The 17,309-nt window shown below is 36.9% G+C and overlaps 1 protein-coding gene across 1 annotated transcript in view; it reads right to left on the bottom strand.

Moving 5' to 3' along the window:
- Positions 1–6,192: 6,192 nt before the first annotated feature.
- Positions 6,193–17,309, bottom strand: part of P4HA1 (prolyl 4-hydroxylase subunit alpha 1) — a 72,095-nt gene continuing 60,978 nt past the window's right edge. Inside the window, exons 12-17 of the mRNA XM_074296862.1 lie at positions 14,117–14,216; positions 12,818–12,871; positions 10,231–10,296; positions 9,283–9,351; positions 8,637–8,733; positions 6,193–7,277 (exon numbers count right to left, since the gene is read on the bottom strand). Of these exons, the coding sequence (XP_074152963.1) occupies positions 7,207–7,277; positions 8,637–8,733; positions 9,283–9,351; positions 10,231–10,296; positions 12,818–12,871; positions 14,117–14,216 (457 nt within the window). The 3' untranslated portion in view covers positions 6,193–7,206. The remainder of the gene's footprint in view (positions 7,278–8,636; positions 8,734–9,282; positions 9,352–10,230; positions 10,297–12,817; positions 12,872–14,116; positions 14,217–17,309) is intronic.

Raw genomic sequence — 17,309 nt, 5'->3', positions numbered from 1 at the left:
ATCACCCCATGTCTGCAATGGCCTTGGCTTTTCTCCCTGCCTCAAATCACTCCTAGCTCCAGTCAATTCTCTACTCACTCATCAAATTAATTTTCCTAATGCTCAGGTCTGACTGTGTCATCTCCTGACTTCAGCAATTCCAGGGGCTTTCTATTCTCCCAAGATCAAATGTAAAATTCTCCATTTGGCTTTTGAAATCTTTCACAAAATGATCCAAGCATTCTGGAAAGCAATTTGGAACTATGTCCAGAGTTTTATAAAACTGCATGCCCTTTGATCCAGCAGTGCCACACTGGGTCTGTATCCCAGAAAACCATAAAGGAGGGGAAAGGACTGACAAAAATTGTTTGTAGCGCCTCTTTTCGTGGTGGCAAAGAACTGGAAAATGAGTAGGTGCCCATCGATTGTGGAATGGCTGAATAAATTATGGCACATGAAAGTAACAGGATATTATTGTTCTATAAAAAATAATGAACAAGCTGATTTTAGAAAGCCTGGAAAGTTTTACACAAACTGATGCTGAGTAAACCAGCAGAACCAAGAATACATTGTACATAATTACAGCAAGAATGTGCAATGATCAACTATGAAAGACTTGGTTTTTCTCAGAGGTTCAGTGATCCAAGGCAATCCCAATAAATTTTGGATGAAAAAATACCATCTGCATCCAGAGAGAGAAATATGGTGGCTGAATGTAAATTAGCACATGCTATGTTCACTTTTTTTTTCTCTCTCATGGTTTTTCCCTTTTGGTCTCATTTTTTCTCTCCCAACATCATTCATAAGGAAATGTATTTAAAAAAATAAAATGAGCTGGATAAGGAATCAATCAACAAACCCTTCCTTCACAATCTGACTTCTTTCCACCTCTTGAGTGGGAGTCTTTACCCCCTACTTGTACACTACAATTCTATCTGCAGTTCTTTGAACACAGCATTTCATTATCTAACTCAGGGAGCTGGCTCCCTTCTTCTCCATGCGGGAAATGCTTGCTCTCTCTCCTCATCTCTATCTCTTAGCTTCCTTCAAGACCCAACTGAAGTTCTACCTTCCTTGCAAAAGTTCTTTCAGTCTCCACATGGCCAGTGCCTTCCTCATTTACATTATATATATGTTTTTAACACGTATTCCTGTCCATTAGAATGGGGGCTCCTTGAAAAGGCCCCTTTTTTGCCTTTCCACTTGATGCAAAAGACTCTTCTTCACCCTCAACACATGCTATTGGAACCTTTCTGTGGAAGAGCTCATTACCTCACTGGTAACTTATTCTACCGTTAAACACTCTCCTTGTTGGAAGATTCTCCTGGGTCTGAGAATTCCTGAGGAAATATGGTTAAAGCATGAGCACACACACACACACACACACACACACACACTTTAAGGAAAAAAGAACAATTGAAATTCAAATTTAAATGAACTTCTGCTTCACTTCCAGAAGGGAGTTCTCACAATCAGAGGCATCCAACATGCACAGTGGGGCTCATCACCCCTACAAATCTCCCTGGTTGCTGCTGGAACCACAGTAAAATGTCATGAGGAAATGTTTAACCAAAAAACAAAATTTGGTATTAACACGTGCCTTTCTAAGCCAGTATGTTCCATCGGCACTTTTGCCTACAGTTTGGTGTCCTCTGCTCTATTTACCTCAACACTCCCAGTCTAGACCCTAAGACCCATTGGGGGTAATGGTGGCAAGAATTCTTTAAAGCCAACAAATATCGAGTATGAGCTCTTACAGGGAGGACACAATGGATAGTAATGGTCACAGGATCGGGGCTGGAGACCCCCGGGAGAAATCCCGACAAGGGACTTGGAAATTACAAGTTTTGGTTAGTTTTACGGTTGGGGCATGTTCTGTTCACGAGGTGAGGTCCTTTTGGCCGCAGTGGAGTGGGGGATAAGGAGGCAGAGGGACTTCGCCCGATACTTTGAGAGATCCGTAATTTTATTCACAGACAATCCCATCGCCCCTTTAAACTTTTTCAGTCTTGTTTGGGTCTTTCCCATTATGCTCCATAAGAGCCACCTCAGGCGCTGAAAGTCTTCCTCTAGTTTTCTTAATAACTCAGGGAAGTTATTTTATTATTACAGCTGACCATCTGTTGTCTCTTATTCCCAATACTTGAGTAGCTCAACCTTGTGGTCACACATGTCATATCACAGATTTTTCCTTACTAAGTTTTAAGCCTCCCTTCCCTGCATTTACATCAAAATCCTAATATCAGGGTTATACTTAATTCTTTAAAACTCATTATCCTAATTAAGAAGTATTTCTGTGGTCAAGATTTCCTAATATCCAGCTACCCAGAAAACAGAAATTAATAAAACTATAACTAATGTATAGAAACAAATGAATTAGCCATCAGAGCCACAGAGCACAAAGCATCCAAATTAGTTACATCTTTCAGGAGCTAGTCAAAGGCTGAAATATCTCTTTTATGAGGTGCAATCCTACGGCAAACCTGAGCAATATGGCTTAAACTATGAATAGTTTGAGCATATTGAAAAGACAGAAGGTGACAACTTTAGATGTACTATTTCTTCTCTGAATAAGTGAGATGACTGGGAACTACTTAGGAGTGATAAAATTTGAAGGGTTGTCATTTTGTATTAGATTAATGCAAAAGATGAAAGTTCAAAAAATTCCTCAAACGGTGAGAAAGATACAATTTTAGTGATGTCTTGAGAATGAGATAAACTCTTATTTGTTAGCACAACAAGCAAGAACAAAGAAGCAGCACGACAAATTTAAAATGAAAGTCATTTTTAGAATGTGAATATGTGATGACTGTCAATGTTCCTTGAGTGCAGAGACCATGTGTTGAGCTCTTGATCTCCTCTTCTACCACCTGTTATACTGCCTTGCACAGGGGACATTTTCTAAATATCAGTTGAATTTGCAAGTCTAGTTCCTTAAGTTAATGAATAAATGTTTCACTTTTCAAGAAGGTATTTTAAGGAACAATTTATCTTGCCATCTGATTTAGGATTGCTTCTAAAACAGAGATGTGATTAAACACATTGTTTTCTGCCTGGTCAAAGAAGATGGGTGGACCTCTGATACCAACATAAATCCCCCTTTATGTACTTTTGACAGTGACTTGTTGGGACTGTAGGGGAGGTGGTACACAATAAATTTTTATTTTTTTTTAAAGGCAGCCCAGCATAGTTTAAGAAACATTGCATTTGAGTACTGATGACCAGCCTTACTTTGCCTAAACCTTGGACAGGTCGTTAATTTTTCCCAATCAATACTGGGTTTCCTCATTCATAAAATGGGAAAAGGATTAAAAAGGAACGTTATGTAAATAAAGCACTAGCTTTGGTATAGAAATTTAAGGTGGGATCTGTGGAGATGGAGGGAGCTAGAGTGGGAGGGGGAAAGGGCTGGACACAGAGGGTTGAGAAATGGTTTTCATCAATAAAGAAGGAAAAAATATTTTCCCTTGCATAAGTTTTTAGGAGAAAAAAAGCACTCTCTCTCTCTCTCTCTCTCTCTCTCTCTCTCTCTCTCTCTCTCTCTCACACACACACACACACACACACACACACACACACACACACACACACACTAATACATTCAGCCTTGGAACAGATATACAAGCTAACATATGATAGATATGATGAAAATAAATATAACTGAGATTCCAAATGAACCTAAAGTATCCAGAAATCCTTTTGACTAATGTCTTTAAAGCATGTTTCATACAAATAAGGGTAGCCACAGGTAGCCTTGATATCAGAACGTGAACACATGGCTGTTGCCATTCACCCTTACAGAGGGGATGTGATAACCACTCTATCACTTCCTCCCAGAATCAGAAGGCTGAAAGAACAGTGCTGGCAGTGGGCAGTACATAGACCTTTCTGGTTATTTTGTTGTTTCTCATTAGATAGAAGTTTCATTCCCAAATTTAACCAACAATTATAATTTTTTAAAAGAATTCAGCAATTATATTTCAACCTAATTGAAATTGTAATATGATTTTAGGAACAAAACCCCTAAAATATATATTGATCATATGCTATCAAGAAATTCTCACATCAATGTATTTGAAATTTAATTACTCTATTAATAAAGCCCCACAGTGCAATGTTTAACTACAGTAGAATGTGGAGGACTTATTTTTATTTTTGCTCTACTTTTATTTCTTGAAAAATTAAGAAAGAAATCAAACAGTGAAGTCAATGACCTACCAGTCATATTTTACAGAAGAGGCCATTCACAGACACAGAGCTCTAAATTCTGCAGTCCTTAAAATAGCTAAAAGGCAACAAGAAAACTGCTTCTCTAAGGCAGGTGGCTATGGAAGAAATAGGATGAGATGCATGGATATGAACAATATGAAGGACCTATTTCGAAAGCTAGTTCTTTGAATAATTGTTCGTCTTATTTGGCTTCTGATTATTCTACTTTTCTATGCTATCCCCTTAGAGTAGTTATTCTTATCTATACAAAGTAAATCAATATAAAAAAAGGAAACAAGATGCTTCATTATGTTGCTGCCTATTCTGAATTTATAAAATTAAGATTTGTATTTATTTCATACTTACATCACTTTGTTTCTAAAGTTTCTCTGTTTAAATGATTTCATCTAGATTACAAGTTCTCTCAGGGAAGGTTCCCCTTTTTATTTCTGAATTTCCCTTCAACTCCAGCACAGTGTTTTGGTCAAAATAAAAGTTGTCTTTTATTTTTAATATTTATTTGAATTCCTGTTGTTATGAAGTAGTAGTGGACATTATGGTGAGCCTTAGAGTAGGAGTTTGGAGGAGGGAGGAAGCTACCACTTTGCCTAGGGGATAAATTAAATTGTCCAAGAGACAGACACAGAACAGGATAAAGCTTCCTCTCTGTTAATGCTGAGATCAAGTTCCTGAGTAGCCTCTAGTCTGGACAATATAGAGTTTCCACAGTCTTAAACATTTTTTAACAAAAATATTTTGTCTATTATTTGATAAACAAATATAGTGACCTAAGTTGAAAGTGGTAGAACAAAATTTTCAGTCCGAGAATGATTTTAGAACATATTTTACCAATTGCCCTTGCTATATTAAGATTTATAAAATTGAGAAATGTGATTTTTTACGATGGTAAATTCTATTTGGATATTTCAATTATAAATTCTTGAGCCCAACAAGATATACTGAGCAGAAATACAATTGGCTTATACCCAAATTTTACTTCTAAAACTTGACATTTATAATATTTCCTGAAAATGTGGGGGAATCAAAGTCCCTGTAATTTATGTGACTTGTTCAGAATTTACTCACTAAATGAAATGTTATACTTAATTCTCATTTTGTTTCTATTAAAATAAAAGGAAGAATGGAAAAGGGAGGAAGGGAGGAGAGGAAGGATGGGGGGTGGTAGGAAGTGAAGGAGGTAGGAAGAGAGGAAGGATGGGAGGAAGGGAAGGAGGGAGAAAAGGAAGGAGGGAGGGAATTTATTAAACTGATAGAGGAAGAACAAAAAATGATAGCTACTTTTTCCAGAAAAATCAACCATGTTCTTCTCTGAATATTTAATTATTTGTTCAAAGATTTGTTGAAGATAAAAAGTTCCAAAAGTGGTATTAGATTAAGCTTGCTTCTAAAAGATTACCAATGCCACAAAGTCTTTGCATGAAATAGATTAGCTAGAAGAATATTTGTATGTTTTGTTGGAAAATTAGGTTAAGACCCAATTAATATACTTCATTAGGTTCCTACAGTTTTACAACACTGGACAAGGATAGTGAAATCACAGATTTCACTAGTTAAAGAAACTTCCAAGTATGGAAAGTCTCTCTACCAGTACACACTGGCACCTTTTCTGTAACCTATAATTGTAGAAAATAATCTGGCACAGCCCAGGATCATACACCACCATATTTTTAAAAATAGGGAGGAAAAAGCATTTGAGTACCGTTACTATTATTGTGCCTATAACCACATTAAAGTGAGAAATCTTTCTGAAAACTCATTCAAGTTAAAATGTTACTAAGCCTTTGAAAACTTCCTAAAGGCATGACCGTGTATTTTTTAAGATGAAATCTCTGTTTGATAACTCAGCAGGATCAATGTGAAGGGAAGGCAAGAGCATGCAGAAGTCACCCCATATCCCAAACCATGGAATAGCTACCACTAAAAGAGAGGTATTCAAACAAATGAAATGTATTCAAACAAAAGAAACACACAGAACCAGCAATATTTAAAAAAAAGATTTAAGATTATAAATAATAGGTCATTGTCACAAAACATTTCAGAATTGAAAAAGCAAACAATTTGGCTTTTCAGGAATAAAAAGCTTTCAATGCTTGTAATTTTACCTCATTACTTAAAGGTCTTGTACATTAACTTTCCAGTCTCCTAAGGCACACTTGTTGATTCAAAATGCTAATGTCACCATCCTGCTCTGGCAGGAATAACTGGCAAAGCATTAACACTAAGATGTGAGAAAAGCAGCAATTGTATGGTCACAATTATTCAAGAAGAGAGGAGAAACGACGACGTCTTGGGATTTTGGGGAAAGCCAATATCTAGGAGGTTATTTGGCAAACCTGCTAACATACTTTGGGTACCAATCTGATCTGAGTCTTTAAGTCAAATGCACTTCTGAGGTGGATGATACAAGATGGAGATTAATGATATGCCAGAAAAGGCAGAAAAGCTCACCATAGACTGGCATATCTATGGGTCCAAACTGCACAGTGTACCAAGTGTAGAGTACAACCATGTCACACCGCCAGCTTTCAGGCAGACTCTCAGCATGCAAGGATGAAGGGGGTGGGATTACTTAGGTAAAGATGATCTCCATGCCCAAGGAAGCTGCTCTTGAAAATCAGCTTGCCCATGCTTAACCCACTATTCACAGATTGGGATAGTCCTTTTATACTTGGAGATCCACACACTAGATTTCTCTGAAAATCAAGAAATTCCTCAGGATATATCCTATTACTTATTGCCTTCTTACATGAGACTCTGATTTGGTGAGACCCATCTCATGATACCCTAAGGTTTTACATACAAAAACAGGTTTAGTTTGGTTTTGTTTAAAAGGGAAAAAAAGGGAGATTGTCCACAGATGAAACACGGGATGAGGTTCGAGACTGAATCTGTAGTGGAGTGTTGTTAGTCGATTGTAAACTGCTAAATTTGGAAAGTGTACTATGCAATACACATATTTAAAGGACAGGAAGAAGGGAGGGAATGGGGTAGTCTGCATCATTCCAACTCTGACAAGGTGCATGGTCTTCGGAATTCCTGTCCACGTTCGTGAATCCATTTATTGGATACTAGGAGAGAAAAAAAAAAGAGGTTATTTCTTCTTCATCTCTCTCAAGCCTTCCCAGATTCCACATGCCTCATGTTTCTATGAAAAACAGCAGGGGATGGTGGTAAGAATACCAGATTTGGAGGCTTTAGGTATTATTCCCATAGACACACAGATTGTCCTTGATCACTTGGGATGAAGCACGAGTTCTCTGAAAAACTGGACTAGAGCAAAGTTTATAATTTTTGTGTGCAGTAGCTGGTGAGGGCTACGAGTAACCCTCTTCTAAGAATCAAGTTTTTAAATACATAAACTAAGTTTACCCAAAAAAATTACATTGAAATTCAATGATCAAACTAGTCAAAAAAAAAAAAAAAAAAAAAAAAAAAGAAAAAAAAAGAAAAGCTGATGTCCCCCAGGTTAAGAGCCTCTGAAGGAGGGATTATTTCTGAGGTTCTTCTAAGTGACAAAACTTCTTATTTTTTATGAATTCTTCCTATTTATTTGACTTAGAAGAGGTAAATTATCAATAAAAACCCAATGTGAGCTAAAATTTAAGAAATCAAAACCTGGCTAAGAATTTTAAAAATCTGATCTGCTGCTAAGAATACAAAAGAAAACAGGCAGGGGAGGGAAGAAGTTGCTAGATATTTTAATTTTTCATTTTCTGGTTTTGGCTGCTTTTTAAAATGAAGCATTAAAGGCATCTCCCTAGGATTCCTATGAAACACAAATGAATCTATGTTACATGTTCAGAAAAAGGAGATTATAGGATTAGAGTCAAAAGTCTCCCTGTATGAGAAGAAAAATCTTCAGAACTCATCTTTAGCTATCTACTTTTTTATTCATCCATCTACTTAACCGATCTATTTATCTATCTGCCTATTTGTTTATAGACAATACAAGTTTCCGATTGATTCTATAGTACCCATTACCCACCATTATATTTTAAGCTGTGAAGACTAAGCAAGACTAAGGTTCCAAGCCTAAAAACACTACTAATGAATCCAGAAGGGACAGAGATTAAGTGCCACATAAATATCTAATTTCCCCAATTCAATTTCTATGAAGTTTTTTAACAATTGTTCTCTTTTCTTCCTGCACACCATCACTTTTTAAAGACAAGCTATCTTTAAGGTGGTCTAATACGGAGGCCTGGCCTAAGCTAACTCCTGTTTTGGACACAGCTTCGGTTCTGGGAGCCCGGTCCAGTTGGTCATGTCTCTTGTCCACAGCCTTCCTTCTCCCCCCCTCCCAAGAGGCAGAACAGGTATCAAATTACTTTTGGCAGGAGGAAGTTTCCAAGTTACTTCCAATTGTACTTTATTGTGTGGGATAAAACTCCAAATTTTCAAAGGAACCCAGGCGATAAGATGCCTACCCCATTTGTTTCCAACTAGCACTGGACAGGCTGCATGTCTTGTACTGTAGTCGCCTTCTCCACTTGCAAATAGATTGTACCAGAACACTGCTGTTCCCTGAGAAATGGGAGGGAAAAAAAACCAGCTCATCTTCAAATTGCACATAAACCAGACTCTCCCTTCCCTTAACATCCCTCACATTTCTATAAAGGAGGATTCTTCTCAAGTAAAGCCATATCTGTCTTCCTCACTCCCCATGCCATATCCATGTCTCTGAGAGTAAATCCTTGGGATTTGAAAATCCTAAACTTTTAAGAACTGAAAAAGATAAAACGATATGGCAGGATTACAATCTACACCAAGAGAGATGAAGTCACAGCGGGAATACAATGACCCAAAAACCTTCAGCTTTCTTCTTTTGTAGGGGGTGAGGGTCACCCACCACCCTGTGAGTCCCAAACGAGCCTCTGTGGGGGTCTGAAAACTTAAAACACAGACTCTCAGTCTTCTCTCTCCCCACTCCACATCAGACATATACATACAACTGCACACTTCAGCAGGCAAGCCTTACAAAAATACACAATTGCAACTGAATTTTAAAAGCACAGCTCTTTAACTGGATCACAAATTTGAGAATGGTCCTTCTAGGTTTAAAGGCAAATTTACCTTCTTGGGCCAAACACTGGCTCCTACTTCAGGAAAGACAGTAGCTCCCCCTGCTGACACATCACTCATCTACAAAAAACACACAAAAAAAGGGGGATGATGGACTCTTCAAGGATTCTGCAGACACTGAAAAGCCACAGGCATCTAAAGGAGGCTTCACCCAGAGCCATCGGTGCCAGCTTGGGAAGAGGAGTAAGAAAATGGGGACCAATTTCACCCCTCTAGCTTCTATCCTCAGAGAAAAGAGTGATAAACACAAGAGAGCATCTGGTTAATCAAATACTGAGACTACCAAATTTTATACATGGATTTTTAATATCTGGAATTTGTGACACTTGTGTTACATTCAGAGTATAACTTCACTGAAGATGCTATTATAATTCAAATGATATGAAATAAAGCATCTGTGTCAACTCTTGTGAAAATCTTAATTTAGGATGTTAAAAGTCAAATTGTTTTAGAAAAGACTGATGTAGCCAATTTATAGGCAGCTAGGTGGTACAGTAGATAGATACTGGTCTTGTAATCAGGAAGACCTGAGTTCAAATGCTGCCTCAGGCACACACTTAGCTGTATGATCCTAGGCAAGTCATTTCGTCTCTCAGCCTTAATTTCCTCCTCTATAAAATGCAGATAGTGCTAGGACTGTTGTGAGGATCAAATAACATAATATATTCAAAGTGCTTTTTTGCGAACCTAAAAGTACTATGTAAAAGCTAATACTATTATTATCAATTATTAACAAAAGAGGTACAAATAATATTATTACAATATAAGTATTAAACAAATTCTGTGATATTGTCCATTCTCTGGATATCAAAATCACATCAAATAGCCCCTGAAAAAATAGAGATTTGCACTCATGTTGTGCAGATTGTTTTTGTTCTAACAGAATTTGTCCCATAACAACTTTCTCAATTAAAACAGAAATGCTCAAGGAGAACTTACATAGAACAACCACGTAGCGATTCTATTGCCTGTGCCCAGCTCTTTGAAAGCATCTGGTTCATCTTTCTGTGGATAAGGCAGTGAAGATTAAATAGATGTCAACCTTTATAAACCAAATAATCAATATAATGGCACCTGATCGATAGTAGGCTGAAGCTCACACGAAAAGACCAGAGTTTCCTTTGCATATTTGGTGCTTTCCATATAATATCTGACTGACATTTGAAAAGTCATACAATTTCAATATATATGTATGCTAATTTTTTTTTACCAAAATAGTAACAGAAAATCCAATTTCCCAAGTATTTCTGATTAGTAAAAGGAAGCTTTTTTTCTTAACAGTGCTCATATGTGAAGCCTATCACCTATTTTTTAAGCCGACTAGAGATTTATGCTAATCATACAATTGATCTTTGATTATAAAGTCCTTTGAAATTCTAAAGGCCAGAAGTAACTTCCACAACTGAAGAAAGGAACCTTCCTTTGGCAGTTACCAAAAGACATTTCAGGGGAAGTACAAAAAGGTCACACATTGTTTTTTAATAGACTAAAAAGTTCAAAGCATTTTCCACCATGAGGCCTACCCAAGAACAAATTTTTAGAAAAATTAAGTTACTTGGTATTATCTTTCACTTGGGGTAGCTAGCATTTTAAACTCTCTGCAGGAAAATATGATTTAAAGCTACTTTTACAGAATGGTGTCAATTTAAGCAGTAGCATAAATTGCTACTGCTTAAATGACACAAAATGAATCATTTTTAGCCTATTAAGATATGAGGACTGAGAAATGTATTTTTGTTGGCATAGACCCATTTGGGACCTAGGAATTTTGCTGAAACACCTGAAGGATTGGACAGCACAAAGGTTGATGTTTTTAACATAAAAGTATTAATTGAAATATTTGGCACATGAGAAATAGCCTCATAATTCTGTGTAATTAATCAGAGACTTAGCAGCAAGACAACAGTATAGCAGCCTGTAAAGGAATCTTAAATTGTATTACTGCAATAAGGGAGGTGATTGTCCTATTATCCTATTACCTAAAACTCATATGTTCAGCTTGTCACCTTCCCAAACTGAATCATGTCCAGAAGGTAAGAAATAAGCCATTTGATCAAAATTATAACATGGGAAGACCAGTCAGAATAACTGGGGATATTTACCCTAGAGAAAAATTTAGAGGACCCACAATCTTTATCTTCAAGCATTGATCTCTCACTTGGAATAAAAATAGACTTACTAAATTAAAATTAGATATTAAGAAGATTGACAGACTTAGGCTTAAAAGAAAGGACTTCCTAATAATTAGAGTTGTCTCTACAAAAGGGTTGGCTGATCCTGACAGGTTTCTATTTGTAAAATAGATTCACATAGCAGGGAAGAACATAATTAGATAATTGCCTGCCAACCTCAAAGATTCTATGGCCCCTGATTTGGGTAACGGGGTAATAATGCTGGTGATTAAAATGTGGTTTTCATTCTGAAAGATAAAAGAGGAGAATATTTGTGTAATAAACCTAAGCATAAATTGTCTGAAGAATGGAGGAATTACCATTTCACAATAATACTGTAAATAATTTCTCCCTCCCTTCCTTAACTGGACTGAGTCAATGATAAAACCATGTGCTATATACTAAATAGTACCAATTTCATAGCTGGGACTATAAGAACAAAGCTAATCTCTACTGGTTTAAGTTAAAAGTTACTTTTGTTTCTCCAGGATTAAAGGATATGATCCAGTTATTTATTCACATATGAAATTATTTGAATTATATGGATTTAGACCATTTCAAAAGCTGATTCATGCAATTAACACGTATGCGTATTAGTTTCTATCCTAATCAAGAAACAACAGTGTTTTTGATCCTACTGATTCTGAACAAAACATTTACATAACAGTTAGTACACAGCTAGCTAATAGATCATATCAGTGTCCACTTTATATTAATGCACAGACACCCAAAGTTTCACCAGAATTTAGTAGTGGTATTTGAATAATAGCTACATGTGTAAATCACAAAAATAGAGTTTAATCAAAAACACAATAAGCTCCAGGAAAGCCAAACAACTGGAAAACAAAGGACCTCTTTTCAGGTACTTTTTTCCTAATTGAAAATGACATTCATATTTTCAATTTAACTTTATTCCAATCAAGTTAGGTCCAATTTACCAGTAATATACAAAACAAAGGATTTGTAACTTAGAAGGGAATAGCACATATAACTAATTCTGGACTTTTTAAAATATAAAGTTCATTATTTTCACCACAACATTTTTGATTTAATGCAATTGACAAGTTAAATAGTAACCCCCTTCATTCATCTGTTCCCCTGGTGGTTTAGTGAGCTTCACTAAATAATTTAAAAGAAGTGGTAAGCCAAGGAATTTTTTAAAAATAATAATAAAGCAAGAGTGTGGAAACACTGTGTTGCCTATGCTTTAATGGATTATTTTCACCCCTTCATCTTTTTACTTGCCCGTGCAAAGTCAAAGTGGGGTTCATACTGTCCTCCCACTCCATAATTTGCCACCTGAAAGAGAGAAACAATGCACATAAAGAACAAAATATAAGAATAGCTACACTTACCCTTCCAAAATCAAAGTGAGGCTCGTACTGGCCCCCTACGCCGTAGTTGGCTACCTACAGTGAAATGAAAAGCAACATAGCTAAAAACAGTTATAGTTCCTGGAAAGTTAGGGGAGAGAAGGGAAGTCATTTACTATGTGCAACCTTTAAACTTTTCATGATCATTTCAGCAAAATTTTGGAAAAGCCTTAATGTCCTCACTCAAAAATCAGTGCAAGTGCAATAACCCAATTCAACAGTAAAATCTCAAAGGAAACATTCAGTGAAGATCAAGGCTTTTTCCAAAGTCCAGAATGTTGGCAAATCCCTTACTGTTGTTGTTTTCTACTCAAACTAGGTCCTTGTCCTGATAGGTTTTTGTTTTTCCCCATTTAATGTAGTGGATGAGCACCTAGAATCAGGAAGACTTGTCTTCTCAAGTTCAAATCCTGACTGAGACACTTAGCAGTTGTGTGACCGTGGGCAAGTCACCTAATCCTGTTTCCCTTCCTCATCTATAAAACTATCTAAAAAAGGAAATGCTAAACTCCTCCAGCACCTTTGCCAAGAAAACCCCAAATGGAGTCAGTGGGAGTTGAACACAACTGAAAAACAACTGAATAGCTAAAAACAGGGAAGAATTAAACACACACACACACACACACACACACACACACACACACACACACACACACACACACACTCACTCTCTCTCTCCCCTGCCTTTCTACCTGATACCCCCAATCAGGCAGTGATAACTTTCCTTCCAGGCTACAAAAACCAAAGGTAGGATAGCTAGTGGTCCCTATGAAAACTAGAGCAAAGAAAAAAGAATGAAGGAATATAATTGAACATAAGGCCAATAGACCTTCTAGACATTCTCAAGGATATCTATCTATATATAATGTAGATAATTAATATATAATAGATATTCTAAAGTTAAGCTTCTCTTTTACCCTGTAGATATTACCATCCCTTTCCACTCATAGTCCTTTATTTTATGTATATATACACACACATAAATATATAAATATTTATATATTCATATATATATATGCAGAACAAGTCTTTAAGAATCCCTTAGAAAGATACTACTTTGATCCAATGAATGTCAAAGAATTCTCCTACAGAGGAGCTCTTTTCACCTGTTGACTGGAGGTTGAGCAACAAGTGATTTTAAAACAAGTTGGATCTGTTTTTAAATGTGGTATTGGTAAATACATTAAGAGAGAGCTCTTTTGGGAATGGCCAAGATGAAAGGTCCTTTAAGGGAAGCAATGTGGCTGGAGCAGTGTATTCATTTTTCATTGGGGAACCTACCTGGAGCTCCTCGGCTGTGGAGACGTCTAATCCAGTGAGGTCCTGTATTCTCATGTTAATTCGAGATACCACAGGGTCTTCATAACCAGACAACCAGGCGCTAAAACCAAGAAAACATCACTTGCATCAACAAGATTCCAATATAACATGCGGATGATGTTTGTCATTTAGAAAATAAACTCCAAGATAACAACCTTCTAATTAGCCTTCTAACCAAAGATAGCCAGTTAAGTTGCTTGATTCCCACCCCCAGCTCCCCCATTTAGCTATGAGTATTCTTCCTCCATAGTTTGATTCTGAGGCATCCCCACAGCATGAAGGGCTCTAGATGTTGTGAAAGGTCCAGCAGGTGCTGAACCAAGCTTCAAACACAGGGCTATCCAAAAGCCCAGCCTGGTTAAGTTGGGAGAGAGGTTCCTCAGCAAGCTGGTCACTGATTTTTCCATCACACCCTTCTCAAAAAACCTCTACTAACTTACAGACGGGCATTTAGGGTTGGCAGTGGATTTGTTATTAAAAATGCCAACATACCTAAAAAGAAGAGAACTTTGTCTTTCTGTATGTATCTCTGGCCAAAGTTACTATGGGGCTGGCCATCACAGTAAGTACTAAATAAATACTTTCTCATTAATTCACTCTACAGAACAGCAAAGTTTCATCATATTTATAAGATGGGATAATGAGAAGAGAGGTAGAATTCCTCTGAATCTTTAAGTAAAAAAGGTGCCATAAGACTCCCTTCTTTTCCTAATTTACATCATTTAAAATTCTTTTAAAAAAACTCCATAGGTTAATATTTTAAATATACTAGCATATTTCTAATTAAATATCAAGCAATATGAAAAGGACAGAAAAATGGTCATAAAATTTTCACCCAGCTATTTTCTAAGATAAAAACATTATCTGAAATCAGCATTGGTTCTTCTGATTTCCTAAACAAGACTGAAGCAAAACTAAAATCCTAAGTATCAGTTCCATTATTTTACTTGTCTGCAAAGAGTTCACATGTTCTAGCAAGGGATTCAAAGCCAATTGTTTAAAATACAGTTCTTACCTTTATGCAAATTTATATTATGCAAATTTGACTTTATTACATATAGAATTCTGAAAAAAAAAACCTGCATTCTAAAAAATACCCATGTTAATGATAGTTACAGTATTGTGCTTTCTCTCGGTGCCCCTATTCCAGGACTCTGAATCCACCATCCCTACACATACACACAGACCCTGAGAGAGATATGTCTGTCCCAGCCCTTCTAGTAACCCTTCCCCTCTTGTCTGTGTCCATGGCCAACTGACCCTCACATGTTCAATTTTCCATGTTTTTCCTCTTGGTTCTAGCCAGGCCCCAACCTGACCTTGATTTGTCTGCTGGCCCCTCTCCCTCCACCCTCCTCCCTCTTCTCCACATCCATAGACAAATTCATGACACAAAAAATCACCATACAAAGAGAACTTCAAAACAGCCTGCTTACATAAACCAAGAACCACCTCTGACTTTTCAGTGGTTGTCTGACAACAGAAGCTGTCCCCTAACGTTCAATTTCCTGGCTATCACAAGTCTCTTCTGCAATGTCTATATTAGCAAATGCCAACACAGTAAAACTAATAAGGCACTCACATTGCTAGGTGTGCAAACACTATAATCTCTCTCAGAACAGCAAAAAGTAAACAAAATTAATTGCCAACATAGACAGCCCTTCAAGGCCTGAAGGTACTACAAGCAGTCAAAAAACTTACTTTCTCTTGAGAATAATTGTTCAGAGGGAAAAACTATACATTTATATAATCTCTCTTGTCTTTCTCTCCTTTGTTCATTATAAACTTCATGTGAATCCTCTTTTAAATAGAAAAAAAAGAATGGTTATTGGGATGAGAGTACAAAGGTAAATTTACATTTACATTTCTTGTCATCTCCTCTATACTGAAAAGTAAATGCATGTCTCGGTCCCTGTAGAGTTTATGAAAAACTACATATTCCTTACTTAGCCTTTTCATTTATTTATTAATCAAAAGAACCAGATTCTACCTACTATCCTTATTTCTGGAATGGTTTTACTTCTCAGCTGCACTATTTAAAAAAAAAGGGGGGGGCAGGCTAGGTGGTGCAGTGGATAGAGTACCAGCCCTGAATTCAGGAGGACCCGAGTTCAAATGTGGTCTCAGACACTTAACACTTCCTAGCTGTGTGACCCTAGGCAAGTCACTTAACCCCAGCCTCAGGGGAAAAAAAAAAGCCCTAGTTTGGAGTTACAGACTATAAGCTTCAATAAGTTCTAGGCTCTGCCAGTTCTTGGATGATTTTTGGCCTCTTTCAGTCAAAATATTGCCTCTATCTCTCTAGGTCTAATATGAATAACCTGGAGAAAATCGTTAAACTACGCCGACTGGATCCACGTACAAATTTATGTCACACATTGGACCCTCACTGACTCTGGACAGTGCTACGACACCTCCCTTATCAACCCACTATTCTAGCCCAAACCACGGTTCTCCTAAACCCTTTCATCCCTCCCCAAGTCTCCCACAGCTTTCCCTTCTCTCACCCTCAATCCTGCTCCATCTTTCACTGAAAAAGCTGAAGGTTTGCCTGTGAGCTCTCTCTTTCCCAACCTTTCATCTCACATCACTCAGATGCCTTCTTCCACTGCTTCCTTCCTTCATCCCTGTCTCATATGAGGAGGATCACCTCTTTCTTTGCTAAAATAAAGCAAAGTCTTGAGAGTTTTTTTGTTGTCACTAACTGTTGTGTCTATATTCAAAGTATACTGTTTGGCAAAACTCACCATCAGAAATATATCAGTAGCATCAAATATAATCTTTTTTCTTCAGAAACTTAAAGCATACTATTATAACTTATTTTTCAATTTTAGCTCGTTCTTTTAATCTACTACAGAGTATCATTTATCAGACACTAAATCCTGTTTATAAACTTGTATACTGAGCCATAGTTAGCTTCATCTTGAAAGGAACCTTAAACAAAAAGTATTTCAAAATTTTGGTTTGAAAAGACATAGGTGACTTGCCAGCAACTTGCAGATGGTCAGTGGAAGAAACAAAAGTCCTCTTTTCTAACAGAAAGGGATCTATACACATACTTTGCCTAAGAAACCCTTTTTTGGAGGAACAAGCAAATTCTTATTTCAGCTGAAGATGATGTCATCTTTTATAAATTTAAAAAAATAATACTTTG

The sequence above is a fragment of the Sminthopsis crassicaudata genome, chromosome 2 (assembly GCF_048593235.1).
Source record: "Sminthopsis crassicaudata isolate SCR6 chromosome 2, ASM4859323v1, whole genome shotgun sequence".
Classification (NCBI taxonomy): Eukaryota; Metazoa; Chordata; class Mammalia; order Dasyuromorphia; family Dasyuridae; genus Sminthopsis; species Sminthopsis crassicaudata.
The sequence above is the reverse complement of the archived record's forward strand: the minus strand, read 5'-3'. Positions and strand labels throughout refer to the sequence as shown.